Raw genomic sequence first — 19,288 nt, forward strand, 5'->3', positions numbered from 1 at the left:
ACATCTTTCTATGGCAGAACGAAAGTGCCCTCACCCTCCGCACTCCAAACGTGTTCGCTCAACAGAGAAAATGAACAAAGGTGGTTTATATATCATCAATTATGAATTATCTCAGCAAAATCACTACTTTATAACGGAGTGCAAAATGTGAATAATCGATTTTTGTCCCGCTAAATTCAATGTTGCGCATCTTCTGCACGACTTGAAAAACCACGAGCTTTTTATTATAAACCCTTTACAAATTATCAATTGATATAAAGCAAATCATCGAACATAGTCAATTTGTCTAAATCAATATCACGTCGTTTGAAATAAAAAGTAAACTCCCTCGCGAAAAGATTCATTCAAAAATATTACGCGCGTTTAATCTAGCGACCCGCCAAAAATCTGCTCGATTCGATTACTTTAAAACGTCTGTTTGGGCGGACAGGTAAACAACAAACAGGGAGGTACAAACATACACTAAATTATCCCGATTTGTAGGGTACTAAAAAGGTTAATTGTATCTATAATAGAACTAACGTCGAATACCATTGATAAACACCAAACCTAATAGCCTCTTTCTTGGGTAAACAGTGTTTCACATAGTGTACGTTGAGTGCATTTGAAACTGTCCGTTGAAGAACTGACGGACTTCGCCCCGCTCTATGAAGCAAAAATATTTTCTATCAAGAACGTTAGAGAATTATTGCTGTAATGACATTTTGACCGTTTATTCGAGAGTAGTCACCCGCTGGGAGCACCGCCCTCATAACTTAGGCATTTAAATAAGAAAAATGGGTTAGCGTGCATGAGATATTCGGCAGGTCAGGTTTTAAAATTCACCAAAGAAGGAGACTCTGCAACATAGTAGTTACAAGTTTCCAACAGTGGTTTGTGAATTAGCACGTGCATGTATGTAGTTCACGCATGCGCGAGTGTGATTTTGTATCCCTCAGAGTTGAAGAATCACATTGGTGTCTCTCGGTAATCTTAGCATTCACGTCACCTTTCACTGTTGTTGCGGGGAAAAAAGGCTGGAGTCTTGTAAAGTCTTATTATAACCTGTCAGCTTGCTCTTTTACACGTCAAAGCTTAATAGCGGTAAGCGTTGACACGCGCGTACAATGTAAAAAATCTTCAGTTATTGCAACCTTGTGCATTATCCACACGCGAACTGGGTCTGCTAAATCACCCATCATCCAGGTGATAACAAATATATCTCGAGTTGTCTGCAGTACCTATATGGTGTCATCGTCCGCCAATGCTCGTCATCGAGGAAGAACTCCTTCTGTGTGCAGGCTTCTTTAAATTTAGCAAGATAACTTGCGCCAATTGTTTTCAATGCTCCGAACGGTCAACGAACGTGATGGAGCAGAAGACGCAGGTTAATCTTCTAGCAGGAATTAACTGTGTAGAAGCGGCTGAGAAAACTTGATAGGTAGGATGCCTTGATAATATATATATATATATATATATATATATATATATAGACGTGGGGGGCGTAAAAAATGCGCTTTCGTCTTAACCACCTTTTATTTTTCCACATACATGATGTAGGTATTCGGACGCAGAGCAATGTTTTAACGAACGTATCTTGTTCTCTGAGTACCATGCAGCCTTTTCTGTTCGGTACCGCGCAATGTTGTGTCTTTGTAGAAGAATACTTGCTGCTATTAAAGTATCTGCAGGTAAAGTCACTGAGTAGGAAAATTCCTTTCGTGGAGTGCGAATTTTAGTATTTGTAAGCCAGCTGGATAGGGCCCGATAATCGACCGTTTCGATATTCTTCTACCTCATCAACCTTAAAGAGAGCTCTATCGCTGCCTGTTAATGTCTACTTCGTAATATTTAAATTACGACAAAGAAACATTTTTCGGCGTTAAATTGGCAGTTATAGGATTTCAGGCTATCGGCGTTGTGCGGAACCATCTATGACGATGTTATAGCGTAATTAGTGTGCTGCTGGTCCTCTTTGTAACCGCACATCTTACGGTAGCGATGCTTGTTGAATAGGCATTATCAGCATGTAATGCACGCTCCATGTAACGCTTAGGTAATTTCTTCGAGCACAAACCGTCTACAATGTATGGGATTTAAGTGCGTGAAACGGGCCGTCAACCATGTGTTTCAGTATTACTCTGTGAGATTCTAGGTTCTGTGCTGGATTCGGGATCTCAGCATACATAAATTTACCATACATCTGCCAGAGTAGAATGTGGATATGCGATAGTCATTTTTTTTGGTATTTTTTAATTGTTAGGTAGGCAATCTTACTACCAAGTATGGAAAGATTTCTTTAAATAGGGGACTTTGTCGACTAACTTTCTAGGCCTTGGGCCCTCGAAGAAGTGACGAACAACATATTGCACGTCACACGTCGTAGTTAGGAGCATTGAAGCGTTGCAGAAAACGCTAATGTATATCATCGCGCCCTCTCTAAAATCTGCCATGCATCGCAAGCGGTCTTTAAACCCTCAAGGGTTCATTACGAAAACTAAATCGTCATCATTGTTGTTTACATAAGTGAAACCCCTATATGTTGTTGTTCCGAAAACACTATATTGTGTTCAATATAATGTAGGTTCCTGGACCCAGTCTTGATCACCGTGTTGACATGGTGCTGTTGATACAAGCCTTTCTGGTGCAGATGGTTAAATGCATCAGCGTGATTCATAATGCAGCACGCATAGCAGCCGAGTGCGGTTAGTTTTTTTGTTGTGAGTTTTCCGTAGTCGAATCGCCTCGGCCGCAGGCATGTCGGTTCTGTATAGCAGGTGAGATGGACCTTATTCAATTTCGCATTGCCTTTCATGCAGCAAAAAAGAGCTTTCTCACTTTTGAATACTGGTACTTTATAATGAAGATACGTTCATTTATTAATTTGGCTGATATTTACCAGCAGAAGGTTGTTTTCGTTCTTTCTTTTTTAAGCAGAGCGTTCATTTGTAACCTGGAGGCTGTTGTAGGAGTCTTGATCTCTTTGTGGCTGGGCGCGAGCTGGTTGTGTATCTGGGCGATTTAATGGGCGATCGCACGCTTCACGCTGCACCACCGAATCAGTAGTCACATGTTATCACGCTGTCTAGTTGTGGTCAGCAGTTACCGTCCAGAGCGCCAGGAAGCTGCGTGTTGCGTGAAGTACGAGGTTCCTCTTTCTCAATAAGCCTCATTTTAATGTCTGACTCTTGTTGAAAGTCGAAGATAAAATTATATCGATCAGGGTTGCCCGAACGTTAACTATTAAGCGTCCGTGGTAAGTTTTAGGCTCAAAAAGTTTCATACAGGTCATGGGGAAAGCCTCATATGCCTGCTCTGCGACTCTCCGTTCTCCCCTAGCGGTCTGATCTCTAAAAGTGGCAGCTTTTGCGATGCAAACGAGTAAACGTTTCAAGAGCTGTGACTCGATAGCAGTGAACTATCAAAATCAGTCAAAGTGGCGTGGACAAACTAAAAAACTAAATCAAAGTATTCATCAGGTTCGAACACAGAAAAACACGTCATACGATTTGGGCACATGGAAACAGTGCTTGGCTCTCAATATGCCTGTCAGCATCCGAGAAGTGCTGTATTCAGCGACTTGAGCGGATGAACGCAACGTTATAGGAAAGGAAACGACTTGTTCCTTTAGGAGTAAAAGTTGCGTCGAATGGATAAATTTAGATAAATTCATATATTTGATGATATATCAGCTCGGACAATGTTTATGGTTGTCGTGGTGTTTTTAAACGGTGCCACAATATTTTTTTGAAATATGGAAAAAAGAAATAAGCAACAACCAAATGTGTTCCTCTAGCAAAAAACCTATTTGCACAGTCCGTTTCAATTTCTTCGCTGCCTTTCCCGTAAAAAGTCAGTCCAATGCGCTCTCAATAAGGAAGAGATCTGGGCTGAACCAACCCGCTATTTAAGATTTCTAGCGGTTAGTTGATGGACATATTTAATAAGTCCATTGGCTTCGCTCGGCACCAAAAAATAAGCGTTATAAAATATATATTAAATTGAACGGACCGGCGTGCCTGGCCGTTTAACTAAATTGAATTACTGGTCATACAGCCAGCCTAACGCAGCCCATAGAATACAGCAACAGTTCTTTCCTTGCACTTACCATACCCTAATCTAACCCGTTACCTTTTGGCCGCTACTTTATCAGCCGGTGTGGACGGTTTTGATTCGCGGGACATTTACTCTAACGAACATTACACCACTACACTTTAATTAGTTGTGCAAGCCCACAGCATTTGTTTCCAAATCTCCTGCAACCCTACAGTATGAATAACGCTATCTTGCTGCGCTGATTTGATCTGCTTGGTCAGTTAATATATTAACAATAATTACCTCGTCACAGTTACCGTTCCACACATCTTCTTTTTCCATTGAGTTATTTTAGCAGTCCTACTATATAAGTAAGTTATTAGCTTTCGTGAAACCGTGATGAACTAATTCGGTCATCCTGTTGCGTGCTGCGGTTGAAATATTATTTCCTATTACCCTTTTCCAGCAGTGATTCGTGATTCTACTAGTATGATGCAGCTTGAATACTAAAATGTTCTAGTGTTTCTTACAAAGAATCCATCAGCGAACTCCATGCATCCTGCTGTCATAATCAGATGAGATCAATTTTAAAATGTTCCACATGTTCATGTAAAATTAATTTCCGACACTGTACATTGTCCTAGTCTGAGACCATACCTAAGCCAGGCCCGACACCATCCTGCAGTTATTACCACTTTCCCATTGGATCTATGCGAAACAGTGGTATCTGCCTCGCGTCCTGCTTGCGCGCTATCTGTTTCAGTGCTCATCTGTGCATCGTTCAATCAGGATCGACGACAGTGCTACCATTTCGTCTACCTTTAGGAAAGTCCTTAGCTATTGTGAAGCACTGAATATAAGAATTGTCCCGTCTGCACAGAGGCTCTAGACGACTCATAGTTGCAGACGGCGGCTAATGTTTTGTGGATCCATCAGCAGGACAGGGTGAGAAGCGGTAAACCTAATAGAATAATGCACTGTATACCCTGAACAAAATTTGGGACCGAGCACACCAAACCTCACTGCGCAGCTTTCTTACACTGAAACACGAAGCAAGCAAAACTTCCTGAGCAGCCTAATAGCCCAGCGACGTCAGCCTAACAAACGGTGCGTGTTGCTCGCAGTGGAACGATTAAACAAATTAATTTGTTGTTTTATGCTAGCTAATGTCGACCTAAGTGTAATCGCGTTGAGCAGTAGGTGTAAAAATGAGTTCTTAGTGTAGAAAGGTAAACATAAGTGTGTATGGATCCATTTGAGGACCAGCTCTTCCCAGAGCACAAGCATACCGATCCTAAGAAATGGATTCAATCTGTCCACGCTAAAGGATCATGAGAAGAAGAACCACGTTGATAGACATATAGTAAAGCGCCTACTAGGGGTTTCGCCGTGCGCCTGTTTTGACACTAAACATATTTTACCTCTATAGAGGTAAAAGGCTAATTACATTTATAAGAAATGTATGTCGAATAGAGGTTACCTATTCGCAAACAGTTTTAACCAAATAGCTGTTTCCACAGTATAGTTTGAACAGAGTTTGTTATGTAATGTATGTTGAGCACACTTGTTTCGCGATGCGATTTTCAGAGAGACAAATTTATGTATATATTAGAGAAGCGACGCTGGTGGCCACCTTCATGTTTCCAAACGGAAAAATGAAAAACATGTTGCTGGCCTCGGTTCACAATCAACCAACTTAACATTATGCTTCCTGGAGAGAAACAAGCTTTGTCTTCTAAGGGCAAAGGTGTTTGACAAATCTACTTCCAAGACTTCCAGGTACATAAATAGATACACTAATATAGATATAGGGTAACAAAAAGAGCTAGAAGGAGGCCAAGATCTTAGACCATAAACGGGCTGTAGCAGAATTCACTTGACAGTTGAGCAGTCTTCACTAAAAAGATTACTTATGAAATCCATATTTAATTTGTGTATCTCTTGTTACTTTAATAGATACAAAAACAAAGACCTCAATCGTTAAGTAAATTTTGCGTTACGGTATATATAAATTGCTTATTATATACAGGGTCGGCCGACTAAATTCTACCGTTCTTGGACTCGTCCCTGCAGCTTTGCAAATATATTTAATCGAAACCCCTACTATATGTGGAAACCTCGTTCCAAGAAAAATGTCAACAACGTTGCGTTCATCATTGAGATCAGGAACTCCTTGGGTTACTCTAAACTTACAAATGACTATGCAACCGCATATACACACCCTAGCACAGTCGCTCGGCAAATTCATGACAAACAAGAAACAATACGGAGAATTTGTTCCTCTTAAAATTAAAGCTGCTGGTCGTTTTCGGTTCTTCTCTGGCAAGAAAAGATTTATCTTCGATGCGAAAATTAAACGCAGAAACGAAACCCAGATTGCTCATGATCCAACGAATGTGCCTTTATCAGCAGATTTTTACGTTCTAAGTGTGGCATCCCATAAAACAAACCACTACATTTCTTCTAGAGAAGCCAATCTGTTTGTCCTGCGAACTGTTGTATAGCTAAAGTGCCTAGAGAGAAGCCATATGTCTTTCAGGAAAATGATGCACCGGCCCATACTAGTAGCCTAGTGTAGCATCAGCTGCTCGAAAATCCTTGTATGTTCTGAAACAGGCAAATATGGTTGCCGAATTTTTTAGATCAAAATTCGTTATTGAGCGGGATCTGCAGTCTCGATATAATATCGAATTACTCGATTATTTTATCAAGAAGGCACATTGACAATATATTTGAAACGAGCTTGTGAGCGGTCCCCAAATTGATATTGTAATCGCTGTCAATAGTAGTTATTTTCAGTTAACGACATTGCTAGGGATGCCATTTTCAGCACATACGAGAATACACTTCTACATACAGTTTCAATAACAGAGTATAAGAGAAATTTGGAATTTAGGCATCTCAATAATTGAAAATAAGGTAACAGTAGTTCATGAAATATTGCCTCTAAGCAAAAGCAGTCGTACGCATTTTTATCGACATCATCTTATATAGTAAACTGCAAGGACTATCATTTTGTGGAGGCCACTTATATCTAGGTTTGTTTTTTATGATATGTTTAACATGAAAAATGTTTCGAGTTTTAAATCAGGTACTGCCGTTAAATATAGCTTCAGACGGCTAGCTCCCACTACGGAATAAAGCGTGTTTTCGCGCACTTTCAAATCTAGACCATCACGTGTCCTCGAGTTCAATAGACAAGCTCGTTATCTCTGCGCTATCACGGGAACCCGTATGCTTATGATCTCCATGTTTACAATTTTACGCTCGATATCGCTTTTAGGCATCAAATGGCTAGCTCCCAGCAAGAAACGAAGCTGTCTGTGCTCGGATTCGAGGATAAACCACAACATATCCCCAAGATTAGCAGGCAAATACGTTACTCGCTAACGTGCTTATAAGCTTAAAAGCGTTCACTTAACCAAACACGTCTAGATGAGATCTGTTAAAATGTTTATTGTGGTGATAGCTTAAGTACCTACGCATTGAAAGCCTACATGCAAGCTATGATACATCTCTGATGACATACGAATTTGTCGGCTGCAAATTAGTAACGATAAAATTCTATTAGCAAAATTAACGTAAGTTGTTATTATCTGAAAAAAAATAAGATTTGAAAATGAGAAAAATGTTGAAAAGTAAGATACAACAGCTAAGCGCGTGTATCCATAATACACATATAAAATCGTTAGGAAAAAGTAGAAAATTATGAGCTTCGCACTGTTTTTCATAAGCTAGCAGCTACTTTAGCTATTGCCATTTCATTGCAATTTCTTGATTGACATACTCTTCAAGTACTCACTTAAGCTGCAAAATAGAACCTTGAGACACTTCATTAAAAAGTGAAGTATATAATGTTAGCTTGTAATTACGTCCAATAATGCTGGAGGGTATGTAAAGAACTGGTAATAAGACCCCTAAAGCGTACATACTATTGTATGAGCATAACTTCGTCGTTTAAGCTGCATATTTCCCTTGTCCACCGTGATGTGTACTACTATGTCAAAGAAAGGGAAAGAAATAGAAGTAAACAGTACAACAACGGTGCATTGGTAGGACCACGCTATAGCGTGCTATTATCCCATACTATATTCTTCCTTCTCGGTTTCCTTTTGCTGGCCAGGGCATGCGGCGTCTATCCCAACGAACCTCTTTTAGTTGTACTTAGAGCACTGTAGTGTCCCCAGGGTTGCTTTTGTCGTCATAGAGCCACGAAGGAACAAAGAATAAAGAAAAAGGAGCTTTCTTCTGAGTGCTGCTAGTTCAGCTCTTTCGGGGTAACCTCAGCAGTTGGAGTCATGGGCCAGCGGCGGTGGAGACAGCGCAGCAGGATAGCGGCAGCGAGTGAGTGAAGAAATGTGATGCCGAATGGGCGAAATTCTACACCCACCAGGCCGCCCACCCTTATAACCCCATCGCCTCCTCTCCACCCGCCTGCCCTCCCGGGCTGCCACAACGATTCGCCGCAGAGAATCTGCCTAGCTAAGATGTATGGGTTGGAAGAGGAGGAGCTTATTCTCTTCCCTTACTCACTTCTCCCAGCCTCCTCCCTTACGACGGTCACCGCTAAACTATAATATAATACTTCCAATTCCGTCAACTAGAAAGCCCAAATGGTTCTTACTCGGTATTGGCTAGTTACGAACTGCTTCGTGCTAGCGACGGAGTGCCTTTTTATCCTGCTGGTTCCTGTCAGTTTTCCTCAACAGCTGCTCCACTATTTTACTTCACTGTAAACTCTGCAAACGCTACAACAGACTGAGCGGAAAAGGAATAAAACCATTGTAGGTTTGATCAGACGGTTAAACCTCGCATAGTAGCTTCAATTCGTAGCCCCATCATCGTAGGAACGGTGAAGGAAAAACAAAAAAGAAAACAGCTCATCTTTAAATCCAATGAATGCCTTAGTGCTGAGCAGATGAGCAATGTGGTGTCGTGCCGACGCCAGTCCTATGCCGCTGTTGCTCTGAATCGTCCTAAGGTGAAATTCCAGCGACAACCGATCTTCATGTTATCGAAGCATACTTTTCATCTGCTTGAATCTGTACTAAAATAGGAGAACCCGCCGACAGTATTTAGGCTTTTTGTAAGGCGCAAATGCGTTTCGTTGTTAGTGTTTCCGTTGTTCAAAAAATGCGAACAATAGGCATTTTGCAGTAAAACACATACAAAATCAATAGTTCAGGTAGACCAAAGTAATTAAAAAGTTAGAGTTTAGTTAAAGAAACTTGCGGTAACAATCATTTTATCAGTTGGAGAGGTAAGTGTCAGACTGCAATTTTTGACATGAAACTTTTACAGCTAAGTTTTACGAATATTTAGTTTTACGAACAAATAGCTATTCAGGAACTAATATTTGAATATAAATAATTCTGAATAGCTATTTGTTTACGACAGTGGTTGACGGTAGTGTTGGTACGACAACAAATGACTGAACTTTTGATATTGAAATTTTAAAAACATGGCAGCTAGCAACACAATAAACACTATGAAAAGCAGATAAAAAGGTCCCTATTTTCCCAGAATGGTCTTTCCACTAGCAAAAAGTTATTTCCAGAATGTGGACTGATTCCATAAGGCACCTGCGCGAAATGTTCACATTTGAAGGCAACTTGTAAAACAACGGCTTAAATATAAAAAGCTTTGTACTAGAAAAAGATGTCTAAATAAAGAAGGTTTGTCGGTTAACGGCTGATGTGAGCAACTGAAGATATATTTGAAATTTCACATCTTGTGGTTCCATTAAGTATCTTTGCAAACGAATAATTTGATATTTGCCAATACAGAAGCAATCGAGTACAATTCTAAGTGTCGGATGCGTGTAATCGAGTTACGTGCACACTTTGTACGGAAAAACGGAAAGCCTCACAGAGGTAATTCTTTAACTTTGTGTGTAACATGGTTACCTATATAGTCAAGCGTCGGATTTTTGAGCGAGAATATTTAGTGTTTACATCTAGCAGTAGAGCACTATTCATAAGCATTCTATTGCTAAATGTAACTTTTTTTTTAGGCTTTGAGTAGAAAAATATTTCGAAGAAGTGTATTTGCCAGACATTGCTTGAGCTATGACGGGTATAAGCCCAAACCTGCTCGATGCGACAATATCGAGACAGTGGACTTAAGGACAATAGTAATATAGCGAAAGTAAAGGCTGCCATACCTTCAGCTGGAAATGTGTATCATTTATTACCAATAAGTGTATACGATTGTGATCATTGAGCGCACAAACTTTTGTTGTAGCGTTGGCTAATTATGTTCTTGACTGACCTTTCGATGCGTCATCGCAAACTGTCCATCGATCAATGACTGAAAGAGTACGATCGTTTCATCAAGTTCCCAAATGAAAACTCTTTCCGTTGTTTGTTCCGGCTCTGGACTGACGCTGAGCGCCTGCATGAGAATATTGTTGCTTACTTTGCGTGTCCTTTTTGCTTGTTTATTTCTTTTATTGTAGGGTAGCGGAGGACTAGCTTGACCGGAGAGACCGTATGGAAGATCTACAATATAGACAAAGAATCAAAAAACATGTAGTAAAATATAAAAAAAAAATTAATGAGGAAAATTATTATTTACCCTTTGGTAAGTATTGTTGGCAAAAAGTCAAATTCGTTTTAAGTACAGGGCAGCCTATGTGTTTTCTATGCAATGCAGGACACTTCACTTTCTTCAGTCCCATGCCCGCTTAATTCCACTAACCGTTTGATGTGATGGTTGATGCAGTGATTGGAGAATAAGTGGAAGCAGTAGCCATGGAGTTACCTTGAGCCTGTGTTAGCTGGCTAAGAGCAGAGGCGTACCCGCTGCCTGGATATCCTTGACTCGATCCACTATAATAATAATTGCTGTATCCATAGGCGCTGTAGTCCAATGGACCAGGCTGTGAGAAGGCACCACCTTGTGATGGTGTAGTAGACGGAAATGAAGGATAAGAGGAGTAAACCGATGGGGGGCTCTGTGAGGATGATGTTTGTGGTCCGGCGGAGGAAGTGGATCCTGTTGCCGCGGAAGGTGAACTGAACGCGGTGGGGTAGTGTGCTAGGTATGTTGATGTCGATGTATGTTTCGTACTGCTGGATGACGTTCGTAATTGATCTGCAAAGGAGCTCACCAAATAACAATCGGAGATTTCTTATACAATGCTTTTAAATTAATTTTTTAAATAAACTTCATTTCGTGACCAAATATTTTTTACCATTCGAAGCCTTCTATTCGACTTCAAAACCACAATTTGTTTAAGATAACGTTGATACTAAAAAAGGGCATTGTAACACTGCCGCCTAATAGTTCTCATACACTCGAGCCATTTATTTATACAGACCCAGAGGGGCACGTTTTCAGCAAACAAAAAGAAAATCTATCGTTTTTGGGATCGCAGAATACTATAAGAAGCACAGAGACCTGCTTTAACCGTGCGTTTGATTAGTCTCTTTCACACTAGCTTGATATTAGTCAAATGTAATTTAGTTTGACTATGTCAGAATGTCAGTAATTTCACCCTTAGAGACACAATTTTTTTTAACAAGTAAATATTGTATTAAGTCTTACCACATTAGCCTTTCAAAAAGTTACATAACGAAGCATCAGAGTCATGGGAATCGCAATGCTCTTTCAATTTTAAGCCACATCTCTTTGTAGTAGCAAAAGTTATCTTCGAATCTCCCTGAATTTCAAGCTAAGGCTTTCGTTTTAAATGCTGTATGAACTATATATAACTAGTGTAAAGAATGTGTTTGTTTGAGGTTCGTTTATATTAGCTTCCAGTTTAAGCAGAAGAGTTTTAGTGGTGTATTTCGAACCTAGGTAATACACATCCATTTCTGACGCCCACGATTAGGACGGTACTCGTTTTTTTTTAATTTTGTCTAACTTCAGATGGTTGATGTGGACACGTGTTGTACTACTCCTGCTCTGCTTTTTGAACTGGTAATCCTTTTATCGCCAGCTTTTCATAAATTTGTAACAAAGCCCAATCAACTATAAGTAATTTGCTTTTCTAGGCTACTTTCATGTATTACAATTGCAGAACCTTTACATTCACTACAAATCCTGCAGACATTATTGCAAGTTCCCCTGGTTCACGTAGTTTTAGATATTCAATTGCAGTTTTTTTGGAATAAGGGCAAGAGAGTCGTCTTGAGAAAGTTGAAGTCACTCATTGAAATTTATCGTTTTGTTGTTTCTATTGCTACCAGAAACAGAACCAAAAGAGCCCCTAAATTATGTTTCTAAAATGATCACAATCGATCATTAAACAACCTTTCCCGTATCCACAAAATATTACGCATCCGACATGTCAAATAATTTGCCCTTACTTCAGTTTGCGCCTGAATCATTTTTGCGATTTCTAAACACTACAATGAGCGAAAAAGTTTGACATTTTAGTGTCAAAGCTTGCGAAATTCACCACAGATGTAGTACATCTCCGTGACACTATCTGCTTGCTCACTCAAAAGAGTATCGACGTCTTTAGGATAATCTGTGGAAGATTGCTGTTTCTTGTACTGGTCTGGCCTAAAAGGGATATACGAGAATACCAGTAAACAACGAATGGGGGAAACAGTTTATCTAAGAAAGCATATTAACTGCTTTGTTGCAGCACGTTTGTTTTACCATCTCACTGTCATATTGTTTGCCAACTTAATCGGGTCCAGCTTATTCCAGTAATAAATTAAAATTCCTTATAGGACATTTCAATAATTACACGCACCCAATTAAACAGTTTACATGCTGGGAACAACGCCTTTTGTTGACTTTTTAGTTAGAACCATTGCTCCCGCAAGGGTGCGGTAATGGGACGTTTGCCTACTAACTGCAGGGTGAGAGAGCGATTTAGATTTGAACCTGACCGTAAACACACTTAAAATCTTTCTTAAAAATTCGAGCAATAGGAGTGGCGATCTATGTAGTCCTTCCTTCGTTTACTTGTATTGAGCTTTTTATCCTGGGAGGTCCTTGAAATAATGTTAGGTAGAAATATTGAAGCCCGTTGTAGAAGGGACAGCTATCGTCGGTTATAGCAAAAGCTTTCTTGGTCAAAAGAATCCTCATATTAGGCGATACATCAACTACACTATCAAACGTCTTTTGTCAGACACATACCGCAAACGAAGAAGAATAAAGGATCACACACTGGAAATGGAAAGCATAAGGCCTCAGGCATTAATATTTAGCAGATGGATATAGGTTATACAGAAATCACGGGAGGTCCATACACCAATGGCTGAATGCCGTGCAGTTGAAATTTGTGAGAGAAAGGTAGTTTATTATAGAAATGCGCTCGGTAGACGGTACTTGTGCAAGTGTAATGACAGGCTGGAGATGGCCGAGCTGGTAGGTCCAACCCTTTCAATGCAGATGGGTTGTAAAAGACATCTAATACAAACTTAGGTTTATTGACGGAACCATGGTTACGACGCTAAGATTCTTTCAAAAAAGGAGTTTTGTATTTGCCCAACATTTTACATCGTCAGTATCGTAATTAATAGCGTTTACGAACCTATTCATACATCTTAGTATACAAATCTTCTACATTGATTACATCTTTTCATTCGTTCGTGTTAAGTCATTAATAGGGACTCTATGATTTCTTCAAGCAATGCTTGAAAAACATCGTTCTGTATGGTTCGAGCCATACGAGATAATCTCTCAAAGCTACTTCTTGCTGTTTGGAGTGACGTAACATTAGTAGTATTACCACTTTGTACACTAGGATGAGATTGTTAAAAGGACGAACTGTGTCAATCTTCTTAGTATCAGTACAATTAGACAGCTGCCGGATGCTGCAGCTATCAAAATAAGCCTACCGTTTCATGTTTCCAGTAGCGTAAATCACAAGCATTTAGCCGTCCGAGACGGCAAAAGCTAAGCTCATAAAATGCAACCCAATGCACTTCGATAATTTCAAGCATTGAGGCGTGCAGAACAGTTACAAGATTTTTGGTTTTGTTAGCCCCTACAGCAACACCAGATGCTCTATAACTCGAGAAAGCTTTTTCCATATATACAGGAGTAACCTAAATGTCAGCGACGAATCTTTTGAGTTCAAAACAAAATAGCACAGCTTGTGTCATCTTGATCATTTTGCGAACGCTGTCCACCGAGATTTTCGATACAACGAAATTTACAAAAATGACAAACATTTAGATCATAAGCGCTAGTGCTGAATGTGTTTCATTCAATTGTCTCTTCCTCCCATGCGGACTTGGTACGACCTATCTTCCTCCGGAAAGAAATAACGTGGACAAGCGGTCAGTCGCAGCCTGGTTATAGGCTGTATATCTTTTAGCATTCGGGAAAACATCGAATGACGGAAACAATCGAAAACCGCCGCAACATCTACAAACACATCAAGAGAAAGATGTTTATTTTTTGTCGCATAAGTGACTGCTCTGCAAAGACGTGCCAACATACAACCTTGACGTCGACCTGAATTCAAAAAACCATATTTATTGGTTAATTATTTCGATTTCAAGATCCGCCTCAAGTAGACTAACCATGACATATAATCGACCAAAGCTATCGGACGGTAGTCACGAGATAAACTGTCAGTTATCAATCAAGTCAGTAGAAAAATCCTGGCAATTTGCCCACCAGTTTCAAGTTGCTGCCTCAATCAAGCCTAACTAAAAACCTCAGTGTATCAACGCTTATGATTTAGTCTAAACAATGCTTACTTGCGAACGCCTAACCAATTTATTAATAATAATCCAAGGATTTTAAAGCTGTTGCCTCGAATCCAGATTACATAGTCTCCAATGTTTCTCCAACGCAAGATTCTATACTCGTTTTTATTATTGAGAAGAAGGCATTATCCTACAGCAATCTAAATCAAATTCTGTAAGAGGGATCCTAGCGAATATAGGAGTTTGCGTTTGTTCTTTGGTAGAAATGGAACCCTTGTAACGATCCCCCCCCCCCCCCCCCCCCAAAAAAAAGAACTTTCAGTTCCACCTCATTTCAACCGATACTCGTCGTCTACGGAGATGTAACACATGCCCACCTTAGGACTCGCAAAGATCACCAGAACATTGAAATCAAAATGAAAGCTGACTGTTGTTTGTTGTTTATCACAGCTAGTTTCGCAATATTTAAAATCATTCAATGAAAATTGTTGTTTGAGTGTCTAAGAAGCTGAACATACCGGTATAAGGGGTTCCGATGGTCAAATTGGTATAGCCTGAGTGAACTGGATTATTGTAGAAGGGATTGGCGTTACTGTGAGGTGAACTGTAGGTCCCTCCACCGGATGAGTTGCTGCCGTAAGCCGTAGCTTGCATGCTGAAAGGAAGTAAGTAAAGGAATACATCGTCGTCCGTTGTAACTAGATTGTATAAGAAGTAACCAGCAAACACTCAATAAAAAGAATCCTCTCCATCACTTTAATAACTAGATATGCTATATTATGGCAGTACTTATCCCAAAGAGCATTGTTTTTTATTTAGACGTGGTACGATTCGTCGACTATTTTCCGATATACTATCCATCGAATATTCAATCTAATTTATTTACATAAAAGTATTATTACCGTAACTAGCAAGCACGATTTTTATTATTGGTAATATTATCTTTATAATACAATTAAGAGTGATATAAGAGGGATGCGCAGACATTTTAAACAGTTATGGAAATAAATGGGCGGTAACACTAGATCGTACTCTTACAGCCTTTTCACTTTTAATAGAAGTAATTTTTCGACTTAAGGTGTTCCACTGTTTAAGAGAGTACACCATTTTACACTAAGCAGTTTTTCGGCTCCAGAAATATTTGTTATGACAGCGTTGATCTGGAAAGGACAGAGGTGATTTAAATGCGCATCACCTAACAAATACACATCTAGATATAAAAGAAACCTGCATGAATGTACAATAACTTTTAAAACAAATATATATGTAGCCAATATAGTAGGTTACCATCTAGATAAACAGATTCGAAACCCGTAGAGTGCATAATTTTTTCTAGAGTTAACGGCCTAAAAAATACAGTCTTTACTAAAACAATTTTTCAAATCCCTGTCAATTTGACATACTTGCCCTGCTTGTGATAAAATCTGATATCCATTTATCTTGTCAACAGCCCTGAATGAGGAACAAAGTGTTTTATTCAGTTAGCTTTTCTGAACATCTTTACGCCTTTCAATTGAGTTTCATCCTACAACGTGGATATACTTGATTTTTAGCAGCTGTCTCATTGGCCTTTTTCGAAAATGTAAATGTTACGCAAAAAATAGTAAGCCGGAATAAAATCAAAGCATTACATAATGTGTTCCGTGCTGCACAGGTAATTAAAGAGCAGAGCAGTTTTTTGATGACTATAGCTTTTTGCAAAACAATTTTACAGGCGCAACATAAGCGCGTCTTTTAGAACACTATTACCTTATGGTTTGTTTCAGCAAAAAAATAAAAAAGGTTGCTGAGTCCATGAGCATTCAGAAAAAAATTGCTTTAGTCATGAGGGAAGCATCCTCTAATTAGAGAGCAGCATTTTTCCTACTGCTAACATTTACTCCAACGATAAAGATTTTGTGGTCGGGGACGAATCATTTATGATCACCGCCATCAAAGAGAACAGAATATTCAAAAAGTTATCTTAGCGAGTTCAGCGAGAACTTCTCTGATTTTTATGGTATGAAAGGTACTTGAGTTCCTTATAAACTACGCAACATGCCCGGTTTGCAATTAAATAACTGCTAGTTCGGAGTTGAGATACCAGTAGCATCATATGGGATATATACTTTTATGACCATTTAATAAGTTTTTGGCTCCTTTAGATATTGTTTTATCTTGTATCTTTGACATTGACGTATGAATCTTTTTTGAATTTCTTGGAAACGTCATAATAATTGGCAACAGCGTAGATCGTCGATTTTGGGTTTCCAAGAAGATTGATAGTCTCGCGTACAATGCTGCCGGCGCGCTGACTATCAACAAAGTCTGATGTCACTTCATACATAAAGCGCGAACATTAATGGATTAAGCGCTGTATTTATAGCGCACCTTTGTTGGGGGTAAAACAAGTGTTTTTTTTTTTAACTAACATTTCATGACTAAAGTGTCATCTAATTACGAATATTTCAGTTTCAAAGTTGTATGAAATTTTCCGATTGCGCTAATATAAAAAAAACAATCGCCATGTCAGTGCTGTGCACATGCATCTCGTTTTTTTCTATATTGTCTATTGTATCTTTTATAGTGTAGATATGTGTGCAAAAAACCTCAATTTTTGCCGTTTGTTTATGCATGAAGGGTGAAGCAAAATTCTTTTGATACTTAAATAGTCTTTATTTTACTTCTATACAATAAATTTGTAGACACCTGGTGGACGCAGTACGACCGACGAAATCATGCACGACACGATGAAAGCGATCAAGTGCACAACGAATAACGTGGGGAGCCTTTAATTTTACGCTAACAAGACGAAAAAGTGATCGAGGAGATAAAGCATCAAAGAGCCCAGAAAAAAGGCCAAAAAAAAGAGAGTAGCTGAGGTGTCTGAAAAGTTTTTCAACTTCATTAAGACCTGGGAAAAAACATTTGTAAATCTCGTGCAGACTAGGCAAGCATTGCTTAATAAAGTGAGGTTAAAGCTTAATCTACAAATGCTTCTGGTGAATATACGACAGATGGCCCAGTCGGTCCTTTTGGCTAATCTTATCACAGTAGCACAGATTAATTCATATGCGGAATTATTCTGTGTAGCTCCAAATTACTTATTAACAAGTTAAAGAAGTATAACTCTCAGTCTAACCAAAAGGTGCAGCGGGTCTCGGGAATGGGCTACCAGTATCCTTGGGCATGGCGTCATCAGAAATAATTTTCGGCTATCACATTAACGCCAACCAGGATTCCAGCCTTGCATTGTGTTGTTCGATAACGAGGTGGCTGTGTCAGCCGGAAGTTTTTTGGGACCCTACTCTTACTCTGACAATAACAGCAAATCAAAGGACGAATTCTCGCTGGTGGCCCGTAATGAGCGCGCTGGCAGCAAATCAGAAAGTCGACCGCTTCATGCTTGTAAATTGATGGCATTGTTATCTTTGGAGCGCAGAGGACTGCGCCCAGTGTGGCAGGCCGAACCGCGGGTGTTCTCAAGCCTGCACAAGGCTCGTCGGGACGTCTCTCTGGCTATTTGTGATCTGAAAGCGCAATATTATAGGAGGAACGGAATCCGGCGCCGAGCTCAGGAAAGGTTTCGAGTCTAAAACTCGCTAGTTGCAGCGTTTGTACGCAAACTACGCTTTTGGAACTAGTTATCAACCAGGGCGATAAAGTAAGTGTAATCTATCTATAGGGCACGAATACCTTAAATCATATAATGCAAAGATGTTTAGCCAGATTGAGGCTAAAGTGCTGAAGTTCGTTCAAGAAAGGCATCGCTGACAATTTAGAAAACTCGCGGCAATTTCTTCGGGGAATTGAATTAAACAGAACCGTTCACAACAGCTTGGGCTCTTCACTTAATTTAAGCCAAGGTCCTAGTCAGGATGAGTGGTCAAATAGATTTTTCTTGAGGTGAGACAACGATGTAATACGGTGGCGACGTCAAGTATGAGACGCGAAAAGACGGTGGACGCAGGTATATATGCATGAAATTAGGGTATCGAAGATGAATCCAGCGGACTTTGAATTAATAAGCTTTGAACTAGGTGGTTTAGAATGATATTTCAATATGTGTTAAAAGTACTAGCTTTTTTTGTCTTTGTGCTCTGACACCCATATATCTGCCATTACGTTGTTATATGTAATTTCTCTATCTACGACTTATCGAGGTAAATTGGGATATGCTTGTCCACCAGTCGCCCTTTTTTAAAGCATGGAAAGACCCGTAACCATTTAGGCCTAAATCAAAACAATAAACAGATGGAAACAAACGTTCAGTACTACTTTGCTCACACCGGTAAGCATTCGAGACATAGCAATGGGTTCTGTTAATTAACTGACCACACTGTGTTTTCAGATTATCTGCCAAAGGTCCATGAATCTTCTAAGAAACTCGAGACAGCGAGCCGCATTAGTTCTTTCATATTCGGCGAGTATCTAATGTTATTAAATGTCCCTGATGTCTGTTGAGACTACTAGTACTATCTTAAATCCGAACCTATTCGACGCCTGCCATCAGAGTCAATTTCTCTCCAACGGGATGCAATTCCATAGTCTGGTGTGTCTCCGGCTGGCGATAGAAACTGAAGTATCCGTTGTTTATGGCCGAGTCTAAAATTAGTTCACGGGGGACTCGTTTTTCACTCAGCTTTTTTTGCATTTGCATTATTTAGTTT

General features: G+C 39.6%; 1 protein-coding gene across 4 annotated transcripts in view; it reads right to left on the minus strand.

The window, feature by feature from the left end:
- Window positions 1-19,288, minus strand: part of eya (eya transcriptional coactivator and phosphatase 2) — a 62,604-nt gene that overhangs the window by 17,040 nt on the left and 26,276 nt on the right. For all 4 annotated transcript variants that reach the window (XM_022846536.2, XM_022846535.2, XM_022846533.2 and 1 more), the window contains 3 exons: window positions 15,158-15,294; window positions 10,714-11,109; window positions 10,285-10,514 (listed from right to left, as the gene is read on the minus strand). In XM_022846536.2, coding sequence (XP_022702271.1) covers window positions 10,285-10,514; window positions 10,714-11,109; window positions 15,158-15,294 — 763 coding nt within the window. The remainder of the gene's footprint in view (window positions 1-10,284; window positions 10,515-10,713; window positions 11,110-15,157; window positions 15,295-19,288) is intronic.

The sequence above is a fragment of the Varroa jacobsoni genome, unplaced genomic scaffold, assembly GCF_002532875.2.
Source record: "Varroa jacobsoni isolate VJ856 unplaced genomic scaffold, vjacob_1.0 scaffold_1243, whole genome shotgun sequence".
Classification (NCBI taxonomy): domain Eukaryota; kingdom Metazoa; phylum Arthropoda; class Arachnida; order Mesostigmata; family Varroidae; genus Varroa; species Varroa jacobsoni.